Genomic DNA, 26813 nt, shown 5'->3' on the forward strand with positions numbered 1-26813 from the left:
GAGCATCTGAAATCTTTTATTGGAAGATCATTGCTGTTTGCCAAATAGAAGACACAGACAGCAGACAAACAGTGAAAACAGAGCCCAGTGACGAGAGCCGGCCCCTTGGCTGGGGACCCTCCCCAACTACCTGGTAGACCAGCCTGGTGACCTCTGCCCTTCCCCGGACCCCCGGGCCTTTGGCATAATGCTGATGGGGGGCTGCAGGCAGTGAAGCCCCTTGACTCAAAGCAGAGACTTGAATGGGCGCTGGAGAGTGGAGACAGTGGAGAGGCCAGGGAGGGCTGGGCGGGCCCCCCAGGCTGGGCCGAGCAGCGCAAGTAGAGGAAGTCAGGAGCGGGCGAGATGGCATCTATCTGTTTTCTGAAAAGGGGCACATAGGGGCCTGGAAGCAGGTGGCGGTGGTAGCTGGGGCAGGTCACACACTGACATCCTTCTCATCGCCCATCTTGGGAACAGCTTCTAGTAGTGGGTCCCCAGGACCTGCCTCCTCTCCCTCCTTGGCCTCGCTGGCCTTAGAGTTGGGGACCCAGAGGCCAGAGTCAATGCAGCGCTGCATGTGGTACTTTGCATCCTGTGAGGAGAAGGCAGGCAGATGAGGTGGGGCCGCCAGCCGGTGGTCCCCGTTGTCCCCGTTATCCCTTGCACATCCCCAAGCTGGCTTCCTGCCTATTGATATTTTACCGATTTATTTGAGACGGAGTCTCACTCTGTCACCCAGGCTGGAGTGCAGTGGTGCAATCTCGGTTCACTGCAACCTCCACCTCCCAGGTTCAAGTGTTTCTCCTGCCTCAGCCTCCCAAGTAGCTGGGGTTACCAACGCCTGTCACCATGCCTGGCTAATTTTACTTTTAGTAGAGATGGGGTTTTGCCATGTTGGCCAGGCTGGTCTTGAACTCCTGCCCTTAGGTGATCTGCCTGCCTTGGCCTCCCAAAGCACTGAGATTACAGGCGTGAGCCACCGTACCCAGCTGGAAATTTAAATTTTATTTAACTTTAATTTAAATTTAGATAGTGCAATCTAGAACAAAAGCCAGCAAATTTTTTTTGGTAAAGGGACAGACTAAATATTTCTGGTTCCGCGAGCCATATGGTCTCCATCACGACTCAACTCTGCTGTGGTAGAGCAAGATCGGTTGTAGATGATAGGGAAACAATTGAGTGTGGCTTCTTTGTTCTAATAAAACTTTATTATAAAGACAGGCAGTGAGTCTGGGAGCTGCGGTTTGCAGAACCTGGTCTAGATGGCTATGCCCATAGAAGCTTCTAGAAACTCAGGGCCAGTCCTGCAGCTAGACCCATTTTACAGACGAGAAAACCAGTGTGATCAACCAGTGAGCCAAGTGGTAGGAATAGGATCAAACAGTGTCCTACTTAGATTCAACGTCTATTACCACTTCCAAAAATATAGCCAGTGAGACCCTGTCTTCATAAAAACATAATTAAAAAAAAAATTAGCTAGATGTCATGGTGTCAGCCTGTAACCCCAGCTACTTGGGGAGGCTGAGGTGGGAGGATCACTTGAACCTGGGAGGTCGAGACTGCAGCCTGGGTGAGAGAGGAAGACCCTGTCTCTCAAAAACAAGTACAAAAAATCCAATTAACAGCCAGCATTTACCAGCCCCTGCCATGTGCTCACCTCCCTTCCCCACGCATTTTGTGAGCTGATATTGAGAGAAAATGTGGTTTGGATAAGGAAACTGAGGCTGGACTCAGTCACAGTGACAGTGACAGTCACGAAGGACATGTGCTCAAAGCTCAGCATTTATCTGCTGGATACTGGGATACAGTAGGTGCTCAATATATGTGGGTGTGTGCCAAGGTGACACGACCCCCCTTACTCCTTAGAGAAGCCTTGGAGGGGCACTTTCACCAGCCGGCTTCAGAGACTTGGGACACAGGGCTGGGGGAGACACACGGCCCGCCGGGAAGGCATGGGGCGCGGGGGTTACTCACGGTGGGGTCCATCTTGCTGATGGCGTCCTGCAGCATCTGCACGTCCTTCACATCGAAGCACTTCTGGAGTTCCTGGGGGTACAGAGGGGCTGGGGTCAGGGGCTGGGTCCCTGTGGCCCTGGGGGTCCCGCTCAGGGTCCTCCTGCTGCCCGCCTGGGCCGGGGAGCCCCACCTCAGGGAGGGACTCGTAGACCTCGACGGGGTCCAGGCCGCCGGGGCCGAGCCGCTTCTTGCGCTCCTCCTCCTCGTACTCCTTCATGGCCTTCTCGATGCGCAGCTTGGCACGGCCCCGCACACGCTCCTTGAAGGCTTCCAGCTCGTCGTTGAAGCCCTCCATGTACTGGCGATCGGCTGTCTATGGGGGTTGGGCAGTGCTCACTGGACCTGGCCCAACGCTCAGGAGGGACTGGGGGGCCCAGGACCCTCCAGACGCAGCTCCTCAGAGGCGCCCCACAGTTCCCCAAGTCTATTCCTGACCTACATGAAGGGCTCCCCAAGGCCTGGGCTCCCCCGCCAGGGACCTCATCTGGCATTTGCCAAAGACCACCTGCTTGGGAGCCCTGCTCTACTGCAGATCTGAGACACTCATGTCCTCAGTGTCCCTGCATGGGTACCTCTAACTCAACATGGCCACCTCCCAGCCTGCCTTGTCCTTGGTCTCCCCAATCTCGGTAAGGATAGCCCTGTTCCTCCAGGTACGCAGGTTAAAAATCCTAGAGGCTAGGCCGGGCGCGGTGGCTCACGCCTGTAATCCCAGCACTTTGGGAGGCCGAGGCGGGCGGATCACGAGGTCAGGAGTTCGAAAACATCCTGGCTAACACGGTGAAACCCCGTCTCTACTAAAAATACAAAAAATTAACCGGGCATGGTGGCACATGCCTGTAGTCCCAGCTACTCAGGAGGTTGAGGGAGGATCGCTTGAACCCAGGAGGCGGAGGTTGCAGTGAGCCGAGATCGTGCTACTGCACTCCAGCCTGGGCAACAGAGTGAGACTCCATCTCAAAAAAACAAAACAACAACAACAACAAAAAAACCCTGAGGCTGGCAGGCACCTGTAATCCCAGCTACTTGGGAGGCTGAAGCACTAGAATTGCTTGAACCCGGGAGGCAGGGGTTGCAGTGAGCTGAGATCACGCCACTGCATTCCAGCCTTGGTGACAGAGCAAGACTCTGTCTCAAAAATGAACTAAAACCCAAAACCCTAGAGGCACCCTCACCTTTGTCCTTTACCCATATATTCACCTGGGTACTTTCAGCACATCCTACTGCTCCCACATTTTTTTGTAATGCAGTTTTGCTCTGTCACCCAGGCTGCAGTGCAGTGGCAAACCACAGCTCACAAACTCCTGAGCTCAAGTGATCCTCCTGCCTCAGCCTCCCAAATAGCTGGGACTATAGTACTCAGTCACCAAGCCCGGCCTGACCTCCACTTTTATTTTATTTTATTTATTTATTTATTTATTTATTTATTTTTGAGATGGAATTTCGCTCTTGTTGCCTAGGCTGAAGTGCAATGGCACGATCTCGGCTCACAGCAACCTCTGCCTCCCAGGTTCAAGCGATTCTCCTGCCTCAGCCCCCCGAGTAGCTGGGATTACAGGCACACACCACCATGCCCGGCTAATTTTGTATTTTCAGTAGAGATGAGGTTTCTCCATGTTAGGCTGGTCTCAAACTTCCAACCTCAGGTGATCCGCCCACCTCGGCCTCCCAAAGTGCTGGGATTACAGGCGTGAGCCACTGCGCCCGGCCTCTACTTTTAAAGTCTGGCAGAATCTGCCCACTTCTCTCCTCCTCCCTGGCCCCACCCTCTCCTGATCTAGGATGCGGTGACTGGAGGGGCTTGAGTCCCAGTGGAGAGGAGTCGGCCTTACCTAGAGCATTGTGGGCTGGTTCCCTGGGGAGGGGGCCTCCAGCCACCTGGCAGCTCAGGGACCCTACCTTAATCTTAGTGAAGAACTGCCGGAAGCAGGCCCGGGGGTCCACCTTTAGGCTCTTGGCCAGCTCCAGGATAAATTGCATGACGATTGTCTGGTGGGCCACCTGCTCCATGAGTGCACATTTCTGCCAGGAAGAACAGGCACAGCGTCACCAAGTGGCGGCCTCATGGCAGCGCCTTTTCACAGCCCTGGGGAAAGCTCCACTCACCTCCTCCACCTCTAGGTCAATGCACCAAATGACCAGGTAATTGGCCGTCTCCTCGCACACCAGGTGGACGTTGTCTGACAGGTACTTTTGGCTGTCATCCCAGCGGCGAAGCATGCCTGTGGGAAGATGCTGGCAAGGTGCTGGAGGGCCCTGGAGGCAAAGGGCCTGCCTCGACCTTGCCCCCCATAACCCACACGCCCCACTCACCAAAGTGCTTGATCTGTTTCTCGTATTTTTCCACGAAGGTCTTGTGTTTCTGCTCCCTCACCTCCTCTGAGTCCTCCTCCGTCTTCTCGGGCTTGGTATTTACCATGCTCTGTGGTAGGGTGAGAGGGGGAGTGGGCTGGGGCAAGGCTGCGGAGCGCCTCGAGCGCGGCCGGGCGGGCCGTGGCCGCAGCGCCCATCCCATCCACGGCGGAGGTGGTGACGAAGCCATGAGCATCAAGGTGGCGGGAGCGTGGGCATGGGCCTTGGGGCAGATCAGAGGAGGGGACCGGTGGGGTGTTTCATCCGCCCGGCCCCCCAAGCCTGTCCCCCCTCCCACGTGGCCCCCGTCCATCCCTCAGCTCCCCGCCCCCCACCACACTCTTCAACTACACCGCCGGGGTCCTCCCCTGACCAGGCATTAGGTGCGCATGCGTCCTGGTTGCACGCTCTCTGGCTGCGCATGCGCACTGCCCGCCCCGCCCGCCCCGCACACCTTGCTGAAGCCGTCCTTGCTGAGCGTGTCCACGTTCCAGGGCATGCTCTTCTCCTTCTTGCGCATCTCCTCCAGCTTCTGCTCCCAGCTCCGCTCCTCCTTGCGCAGCTGCTGTGCCTCGGCCTGCAGCCGCTCCAGCTCTGCCTTGCCGCCCTCGGCCACCTCCAGCTCCTTCAGCTTCCTCTGGCACTCGGCCACCTTGCGCTTGCACTCGCGGCAGCCCCTGTCCAGTTCCTCCTTCTCCTTCTGGAACTGCTCCATGCGTTCCACCCGGGCCTGCGGGCAGGGACGGCCTATCAACTCTGGGGAGTCGTCTGTCCCTTACCCCCGCCCCATACCCAATCCCTGCACTGGAGATGGCCCCAGGAAAAAGTACGCGTCCACCTCCCGTGCCCTGGTCTCCCAGCTTCCGCCCCTGCGCCCACAAGTGCTAGCGCACACCCAAGTGGGGTCAGGTCCCTCCGTCCTCTGCTCAGAACCCTGGCGGCTCCCATCTCACTCACAGCAGAACCCAAGTTGTCACCACAGCCTACATGGGCCCTACACAATCTGCCCCGGCACCTCCCCTGGTAACTCTTCCTTCCAGCTACACCAGCCCCTCACTTTTCTCACCTTTTCTTGAGGCCATTTTTTTTGTAAGAAAACAAAACAAAACAAAAAACAGGGTCTCACTCTGTCGTCCAGGTCAGAGTGCAGTGGCCCAATGATGACATACTGCAACCTCGACCTCCCTGGGCTCAGGCGATCCTCCCACCTCAGTCTCCCAAGTAGCTGGGACTACAGGTGTGCACCAGCACGCCCAGCTAATTTTTGTATTTTCAGTAAAGATGGGGTTTGCCATGTTGCCCAGGCTGGTCTTGAAGTCCTGGGTTCAAGCGATCCTTCCCTCTCGGCCTCCCAAAGTGCTGGGACTACAGGCGGGAGCTACTGCGCTCTGCGGAGCCCACTTTTTTCTTGAACCTCAAGGCCTTCGCACTGGCTGTTCCAACTACTTGGAATGCTTTTCCTTCAGAGCCCCCCACAGCTGACTCCATGGCACCCGCGCCATCTGGGCTCCATGTTGCCTTAGCGAGGACCCCTTCCCCAACCACCTTCCTGATGATGGCAACTTCCCGCTGCCCCTGTCCGGAATTCCCTGCCTCCTCAACATCAGCAACCACTAACATCATATGACAATTATTTATCACGTTTTGGGTACTGCCCCCCTCCAATGAATGAAACCCTGCTCTCTAAATATGGGAACGTGTTCGCCATTTTGTTCCCAGAACCAGGAACTTGGCCTGGTGCAAAGCATGGGCTCAGCAAATGCTTGTGTTTTTTTTTTTTGTTTTTATTTTGTTCAGTTTTGTTTGAACAAGGTCTTGTTGTCATGCAGACTAGAGTGCAGTGGTGTGATAATGGCTCACTGCAGCCTTGATCTCCCAGGCTCAACCTGCCTCAACCCCCCCAAGTAGCTGGGACTACAGGTGCACACAAACCACCACGCCTGGCTTTTTTTTTTTTTTTTTTTTTGAGACGGAGTCGCCCAGGCTGGAGTGCAGTGGCGCGATCTTGGCTCACTGCAACCTCTGCCTCCCGTGTTCAAGCAATTTTCCTGCCTCAGCCTCCTTAGTAGCTGGGATTACAGGCACGTGCCACCACGCCCGGGTAATTTTGTATTTTTAGTAGAGACGGGGTTTCTCCATGTTGGCTGGTCTTGAACTCCTGACCTCAAGTGATCCACTCACCTTGGCCTCCCAAAGTGCTGGGATTACAGGCATGAGCCACTGCACCAGGGCCCGTTCTAGATGTTTCTTTGTTCCACCCATAACCTTGCCCCAGGATCACTGCCAAGGCCCTCTTAGCTCTGTCTCCAGCCCAGCATGCCCTCCTGAGCCCCAGCTTGGTGTCTACCTGCTTCCCGCTCACCCCAGCCCCAGATGTCACTCCCCAGGCACTCCTCTTTCTCCTGATAACAGTGCCTCATCTCCTCAGGCTCCTGGTCCCCGCCTCACTCCCTGTCTCGCTCAGACCTCCATCTGGGCCCCATCGGATTGTACAGGCCTCTCCTGAGACCCCTGCATGGCTCCACCATCACCTCTCCTGAACCTCAGTGGAGGCTGCTCTATCCAGAGCCACTAATCAAACCCTGAAACCCTGAAACGTGCCACCACCTTCAATTGCTGACCCTCTCCAATCCAGGCACAGCTGCCGCCAGGGAGGCCTGTGAAGCCCATGCATTTGACCACGTGACCAGAGTCCTCCCCACTACATCTTGGGGGGTCTGAATTCAGATGGGACTTCTGATCCTGTCATCCTGGTCCTGGGTCCCAGGCAGATACTGGCCCTCATCGTTCCCTGAAAGTACGGGCTCTGTCTTGCCTCTTGGCCTCTGCATGTGTGGTTCCCTTACCTGCTTTTGCACCCAAAACTCAGCTTCAACAGAGCCTTCCCCAAATGCTCCCTGCCTGAGGCACCACTGATCCCTAAAGGACCTCCTGTGACCATCTGACGATGTGGTGAGGGTGCTGGAGGACAGCCTTGGGGCAACGGCCCCTGGGTCCTAGCCCACAGCCACCATGTACCGGCTGGGTATCCCGGGCCATCCCCTAACCTCCTGTAACCTCAGTTTCCTCATCTGTCAAACAGTCAACAATGCTGACCGCACAAGCTCATATTGGAAGAAACTAAGGAGATGATTAGAGTAAAATGTCCCAAGCCATGTGGGCCCTCAGCACGCACCCTTCCTGTACTGGCCAGGGTCATTACCATCTGTGCAAGAGGACAATCTCTCTCTCTCTCTGGGGACCACTCTGGGGCCTTAAAAAGGAAATGTCCTTCAAATGCTTAGTTTAATTTCTGGCCCAGAGTACACGCTCAATAACTGGGAGTGGTTGTTACTGCATGGTCACAGCACCCGGCTGTGCCACTGACGGGAGATGGAACTTTGGCCATGTCACTGAAACCTTTCCCAGCCTTGGTCTTCCCTTCTGTGAAATGGAGTCTCACAGGATCGCCGTGAGAACTGAATGACTAACTCTATGGAAAATGCTTCCAAAACAGCCCTCAGTAGGTGTGTCCCACTGTTACCATCTCCGTCCTTGTCACTGCCACCTGAATGGTCTGCTGACTCATTTCTGTGCCTTATCTGAGGCTGTGTCCCCAGGTTCTAAGGCAGGGCCAGGCAGAGCTGGCCCCTATTCTAATACCCCAGGGGACTGACACAGCCAGCCTGAGCCTCGGATTCCCCCATATGTATAAGGGGTCAAGAAGGCCTACGTGGCCGAGCGTGGTGGCTCACGCCTGTAATCCCAACACTTTGGGAGGCCGAAGCAGGTGGATCACCTGAGGTCAGGAGTTTGAAACCAGCCTGGCCAACATGGTGAAACCCCGTCTCTCCTAAGAACACAAAAATTAGCCAGGCGTGGTGGCGGGCGCCTGCAATCCCAGCTACTCCAGAGGCTGAGGCAGAATCGCTTGAACCCGAGACAGAAGTTGCAGTGAGCTGAGATCACGCCACTGCACTCCAGCCTGGGCGACAGAGCATGACCCTGTCTGGAAAAAAAAAAAAAAAAAGCTATACCTCATGAGATAAACAGCAGCTGCAGGCTGGGCACAGTGACCCATGCCTATAATCCTAGCACTTTGGGAGGCCGAGGTGGGAGGATCACTTGAGCTCAGGAATTTGAGACCAGCCTAGGCAACATAGTGAGATTCCATCTCTTAAAAAAAAAAAGTTGCTGGGTGTGGTGGCTCATGCCTGTAATCCCAACACTTTGGGAGGCCAGGCGGGCAGATCATGAGGTCAGGAGTTCGGGACCAGCCTGGCCAACATGGTGAAACCCCATCTCTACTTAAAAAATACAAAAATTAGCCGGGCATGGTGGCACGCACCTGCAGTCCCAGCTACTCGGGAGGCTGAGGCAGGAGAATTGCTTGAACCTGGGAGGTGGAGGTTGCAGTGAGCCGAGATGGCACCACTGCACTCCAGTCTGGGCAACAGAGTGAGACTCCGTCTTAAAAAAAAAAAAAAAAAAAAAAGCAGCTGTGGCCTCTCCAGCTCCCTTTCTCCACGATGGGCCTGTGTCACCCTGGAGCCTGCCCACCACCCTGCAATCCGCTGCTGGGCTGCCACCAGTCTCCCCTGTGTCCTCTGAATAACTGCCAGGGAGGCCGCAGCTAAAAAAGGCCTCTTGGAGTTGGCGGGGGCGGCAGCCTGCCCAGCCTGGGCTTTACACCTCCTATCAGGGAGGGGCTGTAGCAGGCTGGGCAGGGGAGAAGCCACCCCAGCAAGCAGGGCCCACAGGTGTCACTACCCTCCTGCCTTACAGTTAGGGAAACTGAGGCTCACAGAATCTCAATGTCATACAACTCATTAGAAGAAACCACTAACAGCAGCTGTCTCTGGGCAGGAGAGCCGGCGAGCTGGGGCTGAGAAAAGGGATTCATTTGTCCGCTTCTGGAAACTTTGGAATTTTTTTTTTTAAGAGACAAGGTCTTAGGCCAGGCTTGGTGGCTCACACCTACAATCCCAGCACTTTGTGAGGCTGAGGCAGGTGGATTGCCTGAGCTCAGCAGTTTGAGACCAGCCTGGGCAACATGGTGAAACCCTGTCTCTACCAAAAAGTACAAAAATCAACCAGGCATGGTGGTGTGTACCTGTGGTCCCAGCTACTCAGGAGGCAGAAGTAGGAGGATCACTTGAGCCCGGAAGGTGGAAGTTGCAGTGAGCTGAGATGGCGCCACTGCCATCTCAGGGTGACAAAGCAAGGCCCTGTCTCAAAAAAAAAAAGAGAGAGACAAGGTCTTGCTATGTTGCTCAGGCTGGACTTGAACTTCTGGGCTCAAATGATCCTTCTGCCTCAGTCTCCTGAGTAGCTAGGACTATAGGCATGTGCCACCACATGTGGCTACAGATTTTTTTTTTTTAACCATGAACAGAAATTATTTAAATGATGATGATGATAATAGCCACTGCCCCAAAAGGATTACAAATATTAAATGAATAAGGTAAGCCTTACAACAACCTTATGGGGTGGACATCATTCAGATTCTCAGGTAGGGAAACTGAGGCACAGAGCGATCAAACAGTTCCCTGGCAGTCACGCAGCACGTGAGTGATACAGACAGAGATTTGAACCTAGTCAGGCCTGTGCTCTGAACGACAGCAATCTCTCCTTTCCCTCCACAATGCTTCCTTCCAAACCTGCCCCAAGTTTTCCTGACCCAGTCTTAATTCATTCTTACAAAGGTCTCAGGGAGGTGGGGCCATATTATCCCAGGTTTCACATGGGCTCAGGGAGGCTTCTTGTGAGTCTTGCCACATCAAAGAAAGAAAGCAGCAGCAAGAGGTGGGGCTAGGATTGGAACCTAAGCTTGCCTGTCCTTGAACCTGTGCTGGAGACGCTGAAGCCCCCTGCCTCCCTTACGTGCCACTACAACCACCCGGGTTCTCAGCGGTAGGACAGGAAAAGCTCTGTGCCAGAGGGAGGAGGGTGTGGCAGGTACACTACGCTGCAGGAGGGGGGCCCTCCCACCCGGCAGGACCAAACCATTCTCCACAGTAGTAAAGATTAACCTCTTTATGTGACAGAAATAGGTCTTCCCAAGAATAGTCTTTGGAGCTTTGAGGAAGTCTTAAATATTTCATAATAAAATGTTACACACGGCAAGAAATAGAAGCGCTAGAACTTTCTTCCCACACTCCAGTGGCTTGCTTGGCAGGTACACTACCCAGGAGACTCAGGATTTAAGGAATAGGTCTGGAAGTGGGACTGGGAGCTAGATGAAGAGACTAATGCCGTATTCCAGAGTATTCTGGAAGGATGGGAAAGGGACCTTCTAGTTGTTTCTGGATAAATGATGGGGAATTGCCCTATGGGAGGGTGGGGTAAGAGATCCTCACTAGAAGGTTCTGAGAGGTATATGCCCTTCGTTTAAGAGCACAACATGGCTGGGTGCGGTGGCTCACGCCTGTAATCCCAGCACTTTGGGAGGCCGAGGTGGGTGGATCAACTGAGGTCGGAAGTTCAAGACCAGCCTGACCAACATAGAGAAACCCTGTCTCTACTAAAAATACAAAATTAGCCAGGCATGGTGGTGCATCATGCCTGTAATCCCAGCTACTCAGGAGGCTGAGGCAGGAGAATCACTTGAACCCGGGAGGCAGAGGTTGCAGTGAGCCAAGATTGTGCCACTGCACTCCGGCCTGGGCGACAAGAAGGAAACTTCGTCTCAAAAAAAAAAAAAAAAAAAAAAAGGAATACAACAGACACTGGTATGTGATGCAGGCACACTCATTTGGGGTAGCAGGAGGTTAAACCTTTAAGTCTTAGTCATCCCATTGACTCGTGAGCACTGAGGGGGTGGTAGGACATGGATCACCCAGGCTTGGGATTCTGGGGTCTGGATTTGGGGCCTCTGTTGTGGTCAGATAGAAGAAGGGGTGGTGAATTTAGAATCAGACCAGGAGAGTCCCTGGATAAGAGCAGGGACAATTTGGGTCACAGAGTAGCTAACAGGCTGGGGACAAAAGGTGGGATGGGTTTGGGGTTCTGGGCTTGAGTTAGGGGAGAGTTTCCAATGCTGGCTGAGGCTCATACAGGAAGCCAGTCTGGGAAGTGGGTGGTGACAGGGTCTGCAATACCAAGTAGGAGCAGGGGCTCTGGCTAGGCCGGAAGCCACGTGGGCAGGATTTCCTGGTATAATGGGAAATGGGTCTACCGGAGGCCAAAGGAGAGGCTGGAATGTGAGGCTCTATCGGGTTGGAGCTGGTAGTTAGATCCAGAGGGGAACCAGATTCCAAAACCCAAGTACTCGGTGAGACTAAGGATCCTGAAGGGGGACGGTTCTACACTCTAGGAAGGGGGTCCTGGGTGTGGGCAGGGACAGGAATATCAGAGTAGCACAGAGTTCCTTGTTCCGTTTAGAAAAGGAGTGGCGACTCCGGATCTGAATGGGAACCCCGGATCAAGATCCCGGAAAGTAGATCCCGGGACAGACCAAAGTATTGGGGGTCCAGACTACGGAGGTGGGGGGGCGATGGGAGATCCCAGATAGGAAGTGAATACCCGAATAGGATGAGGGATCATCTAGAAGAATTTGGGGTCCAAACTTTGAGGCAGAGTTCTGGGTATAAATGTTAACTGCCGAACAGAATTAGGGAGAACCCCCAAGACTCGTCTAGGGGACTCCAGACTATGAAGAAGTTCTAGGGGGTGAATAGGGAATCCCACGCAAAAATCGGAGCAGGGAGTGGGGGAGCGGAGATCCAGGGCAGGGACTCAGGGTCCCAATGGTACTGGGGTCCCGGACTTGAATCGAAGCTCCTGAAAATCCAGACTGGGGGGGGTGAGAATCCTAGGTGTGAACAGCGGGGTCCCTGGGCAGTATCGGGGATCACAACTCCGAAGCTGGGTCCGGGAGTGGGGAAAGGGATGGGCGCGCGCGCCTTACCTGATGCCGCCAGCGGAAGAGACTGGCCGTGTCGATGTTGGGGTGCGTCTCGTCTTCATCATCAGACACCTCAATGTGGTCCCACACGCTGTAGTCCACCATCTTGCCTTGGCGGCCCAGCCCGCTCCGGCTCGGGTGGCGGCGACGGTGGCAGCAGTGGAGACTCGGTGCGCGGAGCCCCGCCCCTTCCGCTTCCGCCGAGCGCGGGAAACCCCGCCCTGTGTGACGTCACATCCCTAGTAACCGCGGCAGCGGCACTAGCTACCCAGCCAGCCTTAAAGGGCCCTGCGTAAGTGTTCCGGCCCCCTGGAGTTCCCGCAGAGACTCCGCGTCATCGGGCGCTGGGGCTCCGCTAGGTCTCCTGGGGGCATATGAGTGCGCGCTTCAACTCCGAGCCCCCCTCATCTCCCGCCGCTCCACGGTGGGCGTTTGGGGTGGCAGGGAGGGGACGGTTGATGAGACTGAGAGGACTGTCCCCTCAGCCACGCCGCAGTGACGTCTGCAAGGGGTAGGGACACGGCGGGAAGGCCCTCCCCCTGCCCTTCGTAAACGGGGACCTAAGCCTGCGCTGGAGAGGGGCGCCTGATGACTCCTCGGACTTTCTCAGCCCGAGGAGGACTGGACCTGCCCTGGGGGTGTCTAAATCGGGGGTGGTATGGCCCTCCCCTTGCAGGGTTAAACGTGGAGGGGAGACTGTGGCCCTGCCTTGGGAGCTGGGGTTTCCCCGCCTCGGCAACAGCCTTCTCCTTGTCTTCCACCTCCTGCCATTCGCAGCGAGGACTCGCGCGCGCGCGCGCGCACACACACACACACTTTGGAATCACCCGGACCCCCTCAAAACGGGTCTCGGCGCCCCACCCCGCTGGCCGCTGGGTGTCGCTAGAGTCTAGCCCACGGCGCGTATTCCTGGCCCCGCGCTTGGTGGGGGGAATCGTGGAGGGGTGGAAGGGGGCTTTCCTTGTCGTCACAGTCTGGGGCCACGCATAGCCCCTCCCCGTTCGTCTGGGGGTACGCTTCCTCCGCCGGGGCTCTAAGGACTCCATTACTCTAAGCATGCAGGGCCCCGACCACCTCACACTTCCATGCATCCCAATCCACGCTTTGATACCAGGATAATAGGCCGTGTTGCAGCCTTGGGCCAGGATTATCTCAGATTAAAGGGTGCTCCCTCGGGGGTCAGGCTGGATAGGAGGAGCTCCAGCCACTCCGGTGAGGGGCGCCTCTTCCTAGTCTCCCCTGGAGCCGACGTTGGAGGCAGTGCCTGGAGAGAGCGAGCGAAGGTCTCCAGAAGGGGGAGGATTCCCCGGTGCATGGAGCGGGAAGGGCCATCGGACAAAAACGTCCTCCCGCTGCCGCCCTTCCCCCTCGCGCTTCATTCAAACCCGCGAGTGGGCGGGCAGGGGCGGGGGAGTCCCCATCTCCTACCCCTCCCTGTTCCCCTCCACCCTGGCAGTCCAGCACATCAGTGGCCGTCACGGCCCGGGCACGCGCGCGCACGGACCCACACCCCGGCGGCTCTCACAATCGCACACACACATACACACTCACACACCAGCAAACAAAGGGTCTGGACACCCCCGTCCCCTCCCGCCCCCAGGCCAGGGAGGGCGGGGCATCCCCTCCCCAGGCCCCCCCGCAAGGTAAGCTTGGGGCTGCGAGCTGCGGTGGGGAGGGGGACACGGTGCCACAGTGGGAGGGGGCCAGGACGGTAGGGGGTTCCCCGGCTCCCCAGGAAAGTCGTACCCCCACCCCCACCGTATGCCCTTTAGGGCTTCGGCCCCGTCATCAGCCTGGGGGTGTTTGGAGAGAATCCCAGATGTCGGGGATTCCTGGATAGGCGCGGGGGTCTCTTCCTGGCTCTGGAGACTGGAGCTGCCCAGCTTCAGCAAAACAGGGTTCCCGGAGCCTCAGCTTCCAGAACTGGGGATAGGGCGCCGGAAGCTTCCCCATCAACGCCAAGCATTTCCTAATCTGCCAGCACAGCACCTCCAGCCCTGGGGACTGAGGAGAGAGACCCCTAAGTTGCTTTGCACTGTCCCTCTGTCCCCGGTCCCCATCCCACCCCCATCGGTGCAAACCCTGCTATGTCTCTCCTGCCTGTGTGTGTGTCGGGGGCGGGGGGGAGGTTTGCGGGAATTGGGAACGCTTTTTGGGGCTACCCTTGCTTCTTCTGCTACATCCCATAGCCACATACCACTGAGCTGCGGTGGGGCCCGGCAGGCGGCTTTGCCTTCCTGAGTCTCAATTTCCTCCTCTGCAAAGTGGGTAATGACACACACCTAGGATTCCGCGAAATCGTGCTCGCGGAGCCTGCTTTTGCGCCATCATTTTATTTATTAGCTCATTTCACATCTCTTTCCCAAGTGTCTACTTACGATGTACTGGGCACTGTGACCAGGCTTTGGGGCAGCAGCAACCAACAAACCCAGAGGGGTCCCTGCTCCTGGCTAGTGAGGGAGCAGGATCCCTGTATAAACATACAAATCCCCGCGGGTGATTTCAGACTGTGAAGACTAAAATTCTGTCCTCGGACAGAGAGAGACTAGGGAAAGGCACTCAAGATTAAAGGAGAAGCTGGGCACAGTGGCTCACGCCTGTAATCCTAGCACTTTGGGAGGCCGAGGCAGGCGGATCACTTGAGGTCAGGAGTTCAAGACCAGCCTGGCCAACATGGTGAAACCCCATGTCTACTAAAAATACAAAAATTAGTCGGGCGTGGTGGCAGGCGCCTGTAATCCCAGCTACCCGGGAGGCTGAGGCAGAAGAATTGCTTAAACCCGGGAGGCGGTGGTTGCAGTGAGCCAAGATCACACCACTGCACTCCAGCTTGGGTGACAGAGCAAGACTCTGTCAGAAAAAAAAAAAACAAAACAAAACAAAAAAAAAACAGATTAAGTAAGACTTCTGGATCCTGCCTGCCTTCCTCCTTGGGTCTGAGCTCCATGAGGGCAGGATCAGGTCTAGAACAGTGCCTGGCACACAGTAGGTGCTCAATAAATGTTGAATGAGTGTGGCACCCTGGTGTGAGCCTGTAGTCCCAGCTACTCGGGAGGCTGGCTGGAGGATCCCAGCAACACCCATCTCTAAAAAAAAGTAAAAACAAAAAATAAATCCTTAGCTGGGCATGGTGGCACACGCCTGTAGTCCCAGCTATTCAGGATGCTGAGGCAGGAGAATGGCTTGAACCCGGGAGGCAGAGGTTGCAGTGAGCTGAGATAGTGCCATTGCACTCCAGCCTGGGTGACAAGAGCAAAACTCAAAAAAAAAAAAAAATCTTAAATGAATTAAAGAGGGGATTAGTTTAAGACTAGATTCTAGAACTGTAGATTAGGAAGAAGGCTTAGCATAAACCAATCCACCCCCGCTCCCTTGAATTTGATACAGGAGACAGTGAATCCCAGAATGTCAACATTTCTACAAAATTGAAGATGGGCCCAGCACGATGGCTCACATCTGTAATCCCGATAATTGGGAGGCTGAGGTGGGAGGATCACTTGAGCCCAGGAGGTCGAGGCTGTAGTGAGCCATGATCACGTCACTGCACTTCAGCCTGGGAGACAGAGTGAGACTCTGTCTCACCAAAAAAAAAAAAAAAAAAAAAAAAAAAAAGAAGGTGGTTAAAGCAAGGGTTGTGAACAGCTGTGGACAGAGACCAGAACTGAGCACTGTGTGCCCAGGAACTCATGGTGTCCAGCCAGTGCCCACTCTTCCCCACATAGCATATAGACACAGCACTGCTTTCATCTATTCAATATTTATTCAGCACCTACTATGTACCAGGTGCCAGGGACACAGCAATTAACAGAACAAAACTCCCTGCCCCAGTGGAGCTGACATTTAGTGGAGGAAACTGAAATGAAATAACATGATCAAAAAGATATAATGACACATTGTTATTAGGATACTGATGGAAATAGAGGGTGTGGCTGGGTGTTTAGAAAGACTTCCTGCAGAAGCTGAATTCAGCACACACACACTCAAACCCAAACATAATCCCACTAATACACATCACAGAAAAGTGGCCATGGGGACTGAGTGGCTGAGCAGAGATTTAAACCTGGAACCCGCATTTCTTTTTTCTTTCTTCCTTTTTTTAACTAATTAATTTATTTATTATACTTTAAGTTCTGGGACACATGTACAGAACGTGCAGGTTTGTTACACAGGTATACACGTGCCATGGTGGTTTGCTGCACCCATCAACCTGTCATCTACATTAGGTATTTCTCCTAATGTTATACCTCCCCTAGCCCCCCACCCCCCAACAGGCCCCAGCGTGTGATGTTCCCCTCCTGGTGTCCATGTGTTCTCATTGTTCAGCTCCCACCTATGAGTGAGAACATGCGGTGTTTGGTTTTCTGTTCTTGTGTTAGTTTGCTGAGAATGATGGTTTCCAGCTTCATCTATGTCCCTGCAAAGGACACGAACTCTTTTTCCTTCCTTCCTTCCTTCCTTCCTTCCTTCCTTCCTTCCTTCCTTTCTTTCTTTAATTGAGACAGAGTCTCACTCTGTCACGCCCAGGCTAGAATGCAGTGGCTCGATCTTGGCTAACTGCAACCTCTGCCTCCCGGATTCAAGTGATTCTCCTGCCTCAGTCTCCCGAGTAGCTGGGATTACAGGCACGCGCCACCACACCCAGGGAATTTTTTGTATTCTTAGTAGAGATGGGGTTTCACCATATTGGCTAGGCTGGTTGAAAACTCCCAACCTCAGGTGATCCGACCGTCTTGGCCTCCCAAAGTGCTCCCAATGAGCCACTGCGCCCAGCCCTCCTTTCTTTTTAAAGACAGGATCTTACTCCGTCACCCAAGCTGGAGTGCAGTGGCAATCGCAGCTCACTTGCAGCCTCAAACTCCTGGGCTCAAGCAATCCTCCTGCCTCAGCCTCCTGAGTAGCTGGGATTACAGGTGCACAGCACCACACATGGCTAATTTTTTTTTCATTTCATTTTAAAGACGGGGTCTCCAAGAGTTGGAGGCTGCAGTGAGCTATGATCGCACCGCTGCATACCAACCCAGGCAACAGCAGGAGACCTGCCTCAAAAAAGAAAAGAAAAGAGATGGGGTGTCGCTATGTTGCCCTCACTGGTCTCAAACTGCTGGCCTCAAGCGATTCCCCTGCCTTGGCCTCCCAAAGTGCTGGGAATATAGGCGTGAGCTACTGCGCCCAGCCCCCGGAACCTGCATTTCTAGGCACTGTGAAATACTGTTTTCCGCTGCATCTTCACACAGTGACACCCCCACACACCTACACATTCATATTACAGTCACACAGGCACAGCCAACCTCTTATTCACATAGACCGATGTGGTATTGCCCTGACACATAGATTCCTGCGGGTACAATTCAGTTTCAACCATGCAACACTTAGACTCACAGAAGGTTCCACCAGCCCATTTGCACATGCACAGCCAGGTATGAAGTTCATGCACATATATGCATGTATTTGCACACACATGCACACATGCCTGGAGCCCTTCACAATCCTTCCAAGACCTGCGTCAGCTTTGAGCATGGAGCTTGGGCAGCCGTGAATATTCAGGGCCATGGTGTGGGCAGGGGCTTTTATTCTCACTTCCCTGTTATTTGCTGCACATCGCCACATCCTTCTGTTGAAGGAAGTGGGGAGTGGGCGGGATGTCGGGCTGGGTGACATCAGCTCTCCTCTGCCAGGCCAGGCCAGTGGCTCCCAGGCTGGGCTGGTAGCTGACGGTGCTGACAACATGGGTGGGGGAAAAGGACTCTCGTGGCCTGAGCCTGATGCCAGCTGTCCAGAGCAGCCTGTGCTGCCATCTGGACCCCCATCTCCAGCGGCCTGCTGTCCAGGGAAGGAGAAGGCAGGCTTAGAGGCATCCCTCCACCCTGAGCACTCCTGGGCCCTGCCTCCCTCGCCTGGGCTGCAGCCAGGGCTGATTGCCGCAAATGTGCACTTGTGTCCTGACAGCAGTAAGGGGCATGTCTCTGCCTCTCTTGCCTGGCCGGCTGGACCCCTCCAACATCATCTTCTTCATTGCTTTCTTCATTTCACAAATCCTTGAGACTTTGAGCAACAGAATTTGCAGAACCTAGGGAAAATGCACACGCAGGGTTCCTCTTCAAAATTACAAACAATAGGCCGGGCGCAGTGGCTCACGCCTGTAATCCCAACACTTTGAGAAGCTAAGGCAGGGGAATTGCTTGAGGCCAGGAGTTTGAGACCAGCCTGGCCAACATGGCGAAACCCTATCTCTACTGAAAATGCAAAAATTAGCTGCGCGTGGTGGCAGGCGCCTGTAATCCCAGCTACTCAGGAGGCTGAGGCAGGAGAATCATTTGAACCCTGGGGGCGGAGGTTGCAGTGAGTCGAGATCACACCATTGCACTCCAGCCTGGATGACAAGAGCTAAACTCTGTCTCAAAAAAAGAAAAAAATTATAAGTCTAAGGCAAAGAAAACACAAGCAGGGCTGGGCGCGGTGACTCACGCCTGTAATCCCAGCACTTTGGGAGGCCGAGGTGGGTGGATCACGAGGTCAGGAAATCGAGACCATCCTGGCTAACATGGTGAAACCCCGTCTCTACTAAAAAAAACCCCAAAAAATTAGCTGGGAGTGGTGGCAGGCGCTTGTAGTCCCAGCTACTCGGGAGGCTGAGGCAGGAGAATGGCGTGAACCCGGGAGGTTGAGGCAGCAGAATGGCGTGAACCCGGGAGGCGGAGCTTGCAGTGAGCTGAGATGGCGCCACTGCACTCCAGCCTGGGCAACAAAGCGAGACTCTGTCTCAAGAAAAAAAAAAAAAGAAAGAAAAAGAAAAAGAAAACACAAGCAGAGTCAGGGGGATGGGAAAAGCATCAGGATATCTGAGGTCTGAATATGTTCTAGGTGTTTGAAGAACAGCAAAGGGGCTGGTGGGTTGGCCAGACATGGTGGCTCACGCCTGTAATCCCAGCACTTTGGGAGGCTGAGGCGGGCAGATCATGAGGTCAAGAGACTGAGACTATCCTGGCCAACATGGTGAAACCCCGTCTCTACTAAAAGTACAAAAATTAGCTGGGTGTGGTGGTGCGCACCTGTAGTCCCAGCTACTTGGGAGGCTGAGGCAGGAGAATCACTTGAACTCAGGAGGCAGAGGTTGCAGTGAGCTGAGATTGTGCCACTGCACTCTAGCCTGGCAACAGAGCGAGACTGTCTCAATTTAAAAAAAAAAAAGGGAACAGAAATAAATTCACATGCATTACTTCACTTCATCCTCACAACAACCCCATCAGATGGGTGTGAATATTATTCCTATTTTACAGATGACAAAACTGAGGGCCAGAGAGGCTGAGTAATTTGCTCTAAAGTATACAGGCAGAGCTGAGAGATACTGTGAGTTCAGTTCTAGACTACCACAATAAAGCGAGTATCACAATAAAGTGATACAAAAAATTTTTGGTTTCCTAGTGCATGTAAAAATTATGCTGACACTATACCATATGTATATTAAGTATGCAATAGCATTATGTCTAAAACAACAATGCATATACCTTAATTTTAAAATACTTTATTAGCTTGGGCAACATAGTGAGACCTCATTTCTACGAAAAAAATTTAAAAATTAGCTGGGCATGTTGGTGCTCACCTGTGGTCCCAGCTACTTGGGAGGCTGAGGTGAGAGGATAGCTTGAGCCCAGGAGGACAAGGCTGCAGTGTGCTATGATCACAGCACTGCACTCCAGCCTGTACAACAGAGTGACACCCTGTCTCAAAAACAAAACAGAAAAACCTTAAAAACTTTATTGCTGCCTGGGTGTGGTGGCTCACGCTTATAATCCCAGCACTTTGGCTGAGGCGGGCAGATCACTTGAGCCCAAGGGTTTGAGACCAGCCTGGCCAACATGGTGAAACCCCATCTCTACCAAAAAATACAAAAATTAGCTGGGCATGGTGGTGCACGCCTGTAGTCCCAGCTACTCCAGAGGCCGAGGCAGGAGAATCGCTTAAACCCCGGAGGCGGAGATTGCAGTGAGCCGAGATCACGCCGCTGTACTCCAGCCTGAGTGATAGAGTGAGACCCTGTTTGAAAAAAAACCAAAAACAAAAACAAAAAAACCTGTATTGCTAAGAAAAGCTAACCATCATCTGAGCCTTCGGCAAGTCATAATCTTTTTCCTGGTGGAGGGTCCTGCCTCAATGTTGATGGCTTCTGACTGATGAGGGTGGTGGTTGCTGAAGGTTGGGGTGGTTGTGGCAATTTTTAAAAATAGGAGAACAGGTCGGGCGTGGTGGCTCACGCCTGTAATCCCAACACTTTGGGAGGCCGAGGCAGGTGGATCACTTGAGGTCAGGAGTTCAAGACCAGCCTGGCCAACACGGTACAACCCCGTCTCTACTAAAAATACAAAAATTAGCCTAGCGTGGTCATGGGCACCTGTAATCCCAGCTACTTGAGAGGCTGAAGCAGGAGAATCTCTTGAACCCAGGAGGCAGAGGTTGCAGTGAGCTGAGATGGCACCATTGCACTCTAGCCTGAGTGACAGAGCAAGACTCAGTCTCAAAATAAATAAATACATAAGATAATAATAATAATACTTGAAAGTCAAATGTACTCCTTGATCAGTGGGCTGCAGAATGGACGCTGTGTTAGCAGGCATGAAAACATCTTGTACATCTCCATCAGAGCTCTTGGGTGACCAGTTGCATTGACAATGAGCAGTCATATTTTGAAATGAAACTTTTTTCTGCACAGGAAGTCTCAACTGTCGGCTTAAAATATTCAGTAAACAGATGTGCTGTCACCCAGGCTTTGTTGTTCTATTTATAGCGCAGAGGCCAAGTACACTTAACATCATTCTAAAGGTCCCCAGGATTTTCACAATAGTAAAAGAGAATTGGTTTCAACCGAAAGCCACCAGCTGCATTAGCCCTTAACAAGAGTCAGGCTGTCCTTTGAAGCCAGTCATTGACTTCACTTCTCTCTAGGGTGAAAGTCCTAGTTGGCATCTACTTCCAATAGAAGACTATTTTGTTGGGCAGGCGCCGTGGTTCACGCCTATAATCCTAGGAATTAGAAACCAGACTGGGCAACATGGTGAAACCCCATCTCTATAAAAATACAAAAAATTAGGTAGACGTGGTGGCACGCACCTGTAATCCCAGCTACTCCGGAGGCTGAGGCATGAGAATCGCTTGACCTGGGAGGCGGAGGTTGCAGTAAGCTGCAATCTCGCCATTGCACTCCAGTCTGAGCAACAGGCTCTTCCCATCCCCCTGACTCTGACTCAGAAAAAAAAAAAAAAAAATAGACCAGGAGCTGTGGCTCACGCTTGTAATCCCAGCACTTCGGGGGGCTGAGGTGGGCGGATCATGAGGTCAGGAGATCGAGACCATCCTGGCTAACACAGTGAAACCCTGTCTTTACTAAAAATACAAAAAAAAAAAAAAAAATTAGCCGGGCATGGTGGCAGGTGCCTATAGTCCCAGCTACTTGGGAGGCTGAGGCAGGAGAATGGCGTGAACCCAGGAGGTGGAGCTTGCAGTGAGCCAAGATCGCGCCACTGCACTCCAGCCTGGGCGACAGAGCGACACTCCATCTCAAAAAAAAAAAAAAAAAAAGACTATTTTGTCTACACTGAACAATTTGTTGTTGATTGTAGCCACCTTCATCAATAATTTTAGCTAGATTTCTTCTGGGTAACTTGCTGCAGCTTCTTTCTCTCTCTCTTTTTTTTTTTTTTTTATTAAAACATGTTTACTTTTTAGGCCAGGCATGGTGGCCCATGCTTGTAATCCCAGCACTTTGGGAGGTCGAGGTGGGAGGTTTGCTTGAGCCCAGGAGTTCCAGACCAGCCTAGGCAACATGGTGAAACTCTATCACTACAAAAAATACGAAAATTAAGGCCAGGCGTGGTGGCTCACGCCTGTAATTCTAGCACTTTGGGAGGCCAAGGCAGGTGGATCACGAGGTCAGGAATTTGAAATCAGCCTGACCAACATAGTGAAACCCCGTCTCTATTAAAAATACAAAAAATTAGCCAGGCATGGTGGCAGGTGCCTGTAATCCCAGCTACTCAGGAGGCTGAGGCAGGAGAATCACTTGAACCCGGGAGGCAGAGGTTGCAGTGAGCCGAGATTGTGCCATTGCACTTCAGCTCGGGCGACAGTGCAAGATTCTGTCTCAAAAAAACAAACAAAACAACAAACAAACAAAAACCCAAAAAACAAAAATTAGCTGGGCATGGTGGTGTGTGCCTGTAATCCCAGCTACTCAGGAGGCTGAGGTGGCAGGACTGCTTTAGCCCAGGAGGTCGAGGCTGAGGGCCACAATGAATGGGTACCATTTCTTGCTCTGTTTGCTGGAGAATACAGGTTACAATCAGAGTGGTGAGTGCTTTAATGGGGGTAGGAAAACCTGCAGTGGGGGCCCAGAACATGGACTGGGGCAGTCTGGCTGAAAAATGGAGGTGACCTTTAAGCTATCTTTTTTTTTTTTTTTTTGAGACGGAGTCTCGCTCTGTCACCCAGGTCACCCAGGCTGCAGTGCAGTAGCGTGATCTCAGCTCACTGCAAGCTCTGCCTCCCGGGTTCACACCATTCTCCTGCCTCAGCCTCCCGAGCAGCTGGGACTACAGGCACCCGCCCCCCGGGCCCGGCTAATTTTTTGTATTTTTACTAGAGGTGGGGTTTCACCGTGTTAGCCAGGATGGTCTCGATCTCCTGACCTCCCAAAGTGCTGGGATTACAGGCGTGAGCCACCGTGCCTGGCCTAAGCTATCTTTATACATTCATCCATTTGTTCAACAAATGTCTGTTGAGGGCCCACCAGGTGCTAAAGGCTAGGTTGAAGAAATGATGTTTACATTAGTTTCCATTAATTTACATTGAACTGAAGTGCTAGCTAAGGCAATAAGGCAAGAAAAAGAAATAAGAACCAGACTGAGCATAGTGGTTCATGCCCAGCATGAACATGGGTTCATGTAATCCCAGCACTTTGGGAGGCTGAGGTGTGACGAGCACTTTAGTCCAGGAGTTTGAGACCAGCCTGGGCAACATGGCAAGACCCCATCTCTACAAAACAACAAAAACAAAAATTAGCCAGGCATGATGGCGCGTGCCTGTAGTACCAGCTGCTACTCTGGAGGCTGAGGTGGGAGGATAGCCTGAGCCTGGGAGATCGAGGCTGCAGTGAGCTGTGCAATGGTGCCACTGCACTCCAGCCTGGGCAACAGAGTGAGACCCTGTCTCAAATAAATAAATAAATAAATAAAAATATTTAAAAAAATAAAGAAATAAGAACTAGGCTGGGTGTGATGGCTCACACCTGTAATTCCAGCACTTTGAGTTTGAGCTTTAGTTTGAGCTCAGGAGTTTGAGACCAGCCTGGGTAACATAGTGAGACCCCAGTCTCTATTTAAAAAATAGAAACAAAAGAACCAAAGTAGGGGATAAACCAGCTAGTACACAGTAGAACTGTTAGGAACATTACACTATCAGGCTCTCAATAATAACCTGACATTGAACAGGTTATTAAAAGCCTATTATGTTCCGGATTCTGTTCAGGACACTCAGGAGATAGTAAAGAATAATACTACATTATTGTTAACATAATAATTAAACAAAGTTTTCGTGCCCTCCTGCAGCTAATATTCCGGTGTGAGGAGACACAGACAATAAATGTAATAAATAAATTACATAGTGTGGTATGAGGGGGGAAGAGCGGGAAAAGGGGGACCAGAAGTCCTAGGAGGTTGTATTATAATTTTAAGTGGGGGTGGGGTAAGAAAGAAAGAAATGCCTGAAAGGATGAGATATAAGCAAAGACCTAAAAGAGGTAAGGGACCTGCGGATTTTTTTTTTTTTTTTTTTTTTTTTTTTGAGATGGAGTCTCGATCTGTTGCCCAGGCTGGAGTGCAGTGGCCCGATCTCGGCTCACTGCAACCTCCACCTCCCAGGCTCAAGCGAGTCTCCTGCCTCACCCTCCCAAGTAGGTGGAACTACAGGCGCCTGCCACCACGCACGGCTGATTTTTGTATTTTTAGTAGAGATGGGGTTTCACCATGTTGGCCAGGCTGGTCTCGAACTCCTGACCTCAAGTGATCCACCTGCTTTGGCCTTCCATAGTGCTAGGATTACAGGCCTGAGCCACCGCATCTGGCCAACCTGCGGATATTTGGGGGAAGAGTTCCAGGTGGACAGAACTGAAAGTGCAAAGGGCCTGAGGCACCAGCATGCTTGCTGTGTCCAGAAACAGCTAGACCAGTGTGGCTGGAGCTGAGGGCAGGAAGGTGACTGGGCGTTATCTAGCAGGACTGTGTGGGCCACGCGAGGACTTTGACTTTTCCTCTGAGTGAGGTAAGAGCTATTAGGGCTCTGAGTAGAGGAAGATCATGATCTGAATCGAGTTCTAACAGGCTCCCACAGGGTCAGATGTTACCATTTATTAAACATTTACTGAGTGCCAGACACTATTCTGTTCAATATGGTTTGATCTCATTTCATTCTCACATGGACCCTGTAGGGAATATCATTCCATTTCACAGAAAAGAAACTGAGGCTCACAGAGTTTAAGACACTGACCCATGGCCGCACAGCAATAATCTTCAGCGCCTGGGTGCCAAGGTAAAGTAAGCCAGCCTCTCCCTCCCCCAAGCATTTCAGACAAGGATCGGTGGCTGCAGAGCGCACCCGTCTTCGGGAACGGCGTCTGTGTCCCTGTCTGTCTGTTTCTATTTCCACACGTCCCTGTCTGTCTCCACGCGCCTCTGCCTGTGCGTCCCCCATCTGTGCCCAAGCCGCCGTCTCTCTGCGCCCGGCCCCCGCACATCGGAGCTATTTCGGGTTTAAGGCTTAAAAGCCCAACAGCTCGGAGGAGACGCTTCCTCCGGCCCCCGGCTCGGACCACGCGCCGCACGCGGCCAGCTCTGGGAGCTCCCAGTTTTTTCTGCGGGATCCCCGAGCCGGGGAAGCCCCCGCGGGAGGAAGGGTGGGGGCTGGGGCGACCCGGGCCCGGAGGCTCTCGGCCCCCCAGTGGCCAACCCCGGCATTGACGCCGTCAGGAGCCCAGCCGTGCGTCAGCTGTCGCCCTGGCAACGGGGGCGACGTCACCACATTGGTGGTGCGTCAGTCCGCTGACGTCACGCCCCAGGAGAGGCAATAGGCAAGTGGCGGGGGCGGGTTCTGGGCCCGACCGGCAGGGGGAGCCCTGGGGCACTGATGGCAGATGCGTTTAGCTTGGTCTTGCAGGAGGCCCTGGCCCTGCCGACATGGCCACCGCAGTCCCAACGGCGCGCTAGGTTGGCGAGATGAAGAGGAGTCGCAGTGCCCTGTCCGTGGCAGGGACCGGGGACGAGGTGCGAGAGGAGGGGCTTGGGCTAGGGGCGGGGCTTCGCCCCTGGGGGGAGACTAGCGCCCTCTAGTGACCACGGCTATTTCCTGAACGTGGCTTCACTACCTCCAAGCTGTGAGGAGTTTGGTCCCCTCGTGCCTCAGTTTACCCCCTTGATTCCATTTTTTCTCCTGCTGCCCTGATTAAGAGGCTCTCAGCCGGCCCAGGGACAGCAGGCAGAGGCTTCTCAAATGAGGAGAGGATTTTGGCGAGGAGGTGGGAGGGGGCGCTAGGGGTGGTGAGGTCTTGAGAGTCTCAGATGTGAGGGATGGGAGGGGGGCATTGACATTAAGACCAAGAGGGGCCCTCTTAGACGTGGAGGTTGGGAAGAGACCCTAAAAAGGTGATGTGTTAGAGAGGTCTCACACTTGAGACAGAATGTCTAGATGTGACAGACCCCAAGGCTGGGGCATCGAGAGGGGACCCCACAAAAATTATGGCTGAGAAGGGGCACTCTCAGACCTAAGGGATGGCAGGGCACCCTCTGTGTGAGGGGTCAGCGAGTGGCTCACACGTGAAGGGGAGCCTATAACGCCGTTAACTACTCCCTTAGACAGCTAGGTAGGGGTGTTCTTGGGGAGAGGGGCTCAGAGCTTCCCAGCCAGGCCACGCCCCTATTCCACTTTGTCCCTCCCCAGAGGTCGAGGGAGACCCCCGAATCCGACCGTGCCAACATGCTGGGGGCCGACCTGCGTCGCCCTCGCCGCCGCCTCTCGTCCGGTCCTGGCCTGGGCTGGGCCCAGCCTGAGCCCTCGGACCCTGGGGTCCCTCTGCCGCCACGGCCCACCACCCTGCCGCTGCTGATCCCACCGCGGATTTCCATCACCAGGGCCGAGAACGACAGGTAGGTAGGAGAGGGAGCAGAGTGGGAGGTGGGTTGGGGAGGCACAGTGCCAACTGGGCTAGGTCCGGCCACCAGCCCTTCCCGATCTCCATGCTCCCTGCCGTTTGCAAAACTAGCTGCAACTTGTCCTGTGGCGGGCTGTGACACCCCTACCCCAAGGCAACCTTCGCAGGCTCTAGGAACCCCTTATTTCATTTTCCAGCTGCCTGAGTCAGCAAGGGGCAGGACTGAGGAAAGGGGTGTCATGTCTCCAGCCCCCAAGATGCTCCCATATTCACAGAGCTGGGGCAGGTTGATCAGGCGGCTGTGCACCGGCTTTCATGTCCCCGCCTGGGAGGATCAGGTTTCTTCTCCGCCTTGAAGGGGATGGTGGAGTCTTGGAAGGGGTCTGG

General features: G+C 53.6%; 2 protein-coding genes and 1 non-coding gene across 9 annotated transcripts in view; 1 reads left to right on the forward strand and 2 right to left on the reverse strand.

The window, feature by feature from the left end:
- CDC37 (cell division cycle 37, HSP90 cochaperone) overlaps positions 1–26813 on the reverse strand; it is a 28980-nt gene continuing 2167 nt past the window's right edge. For 3 of the 5 annotated variants that reach the window (XM_063801171.1, XM_063801169.1, XM_063801172.1), the window contains 8 exons: positions 12239–12456; positions 4805–5080; positions 4312–4420; positions 4105–4220; positions 3898–4020; positions 2129–2311; positions 1957–2028; positions 1–574 (listed from right to left, as the gene is read on the reverse strand). In XM_063801171.1, coding sequence (XP_063657241.1) covers positions 419–574; positions 1957–2028; positions 2129–2311; positions 3898–4020; positions 4105–4220; positions 4312–4420; positions 4805–5080; positions 12239–12340 — 1137 coding nt within the window. In that variant the 5' untranslated portion in view covers positions 12341–12456 and the 3' untranslated portion in view covers positions 1–418. Of the gene's footprint in view, positions 575–1956; positions 2029–2128; positions 2312–3897; positions 4021–4104; positions 4221–4311; positions 4421–4804; positions 5081–12238; positions 13172–13346; positions 13781–26813 lie in introns of those variants that run through there. The other 2 variants (XM_054673448.2, XM_063801173.1) reach the window with 2 other exon arrangements.
- Positions 12320–12399, reverse strand: MIR1181 (microRNA mir-1181). The gene has a single exon (NR_035565.1). It is a non-coding gene; the product is annotated as a microRNA mir-1181 (primary transcript).
- PDE4A (phosphodiesterase 4A) overlaps positions 13676–26813 on the forward strand; it is a 64122-nt gene continuing 50984 nt past the window's right edge. The window contains exons 1-3 of one of the 3 annotated variants that reach the window (XM_063801163.1): positions 13676–13878; positions 25423–25542; positions 26216–26421. In XM_063801163.1, coding sequence (XP_063657233.1) covers positions 25495–25542; positions 26216–26421 — 254 coding nt within the window. In that variant the 5' untranslated portion in view covers positions 13676–13878; positions 25423–25494. The remainder of the gene's footprint in view (positions 13879–25422; positions 25543–26215; positions 26422–26813) is intronic. The other 2 variants (XM_016934988.4, XM_063801166.1) reach the window with 2 other exon arrangements.

Source organism: Pan troglodytes, chromosome 20, assembly GCF_028858775.2.
Source record: "Pan troglodytes isolate AG18354 chromosome 20, NHGRI_mPanTro3-v2.0_pri, whole genome shotgun sequence".
Lineage (NCBI taxonomy): Eukaryota > Metazoa > Chordata > Mammalia > Primates > Hominidae > Pan > Pan troglodytes.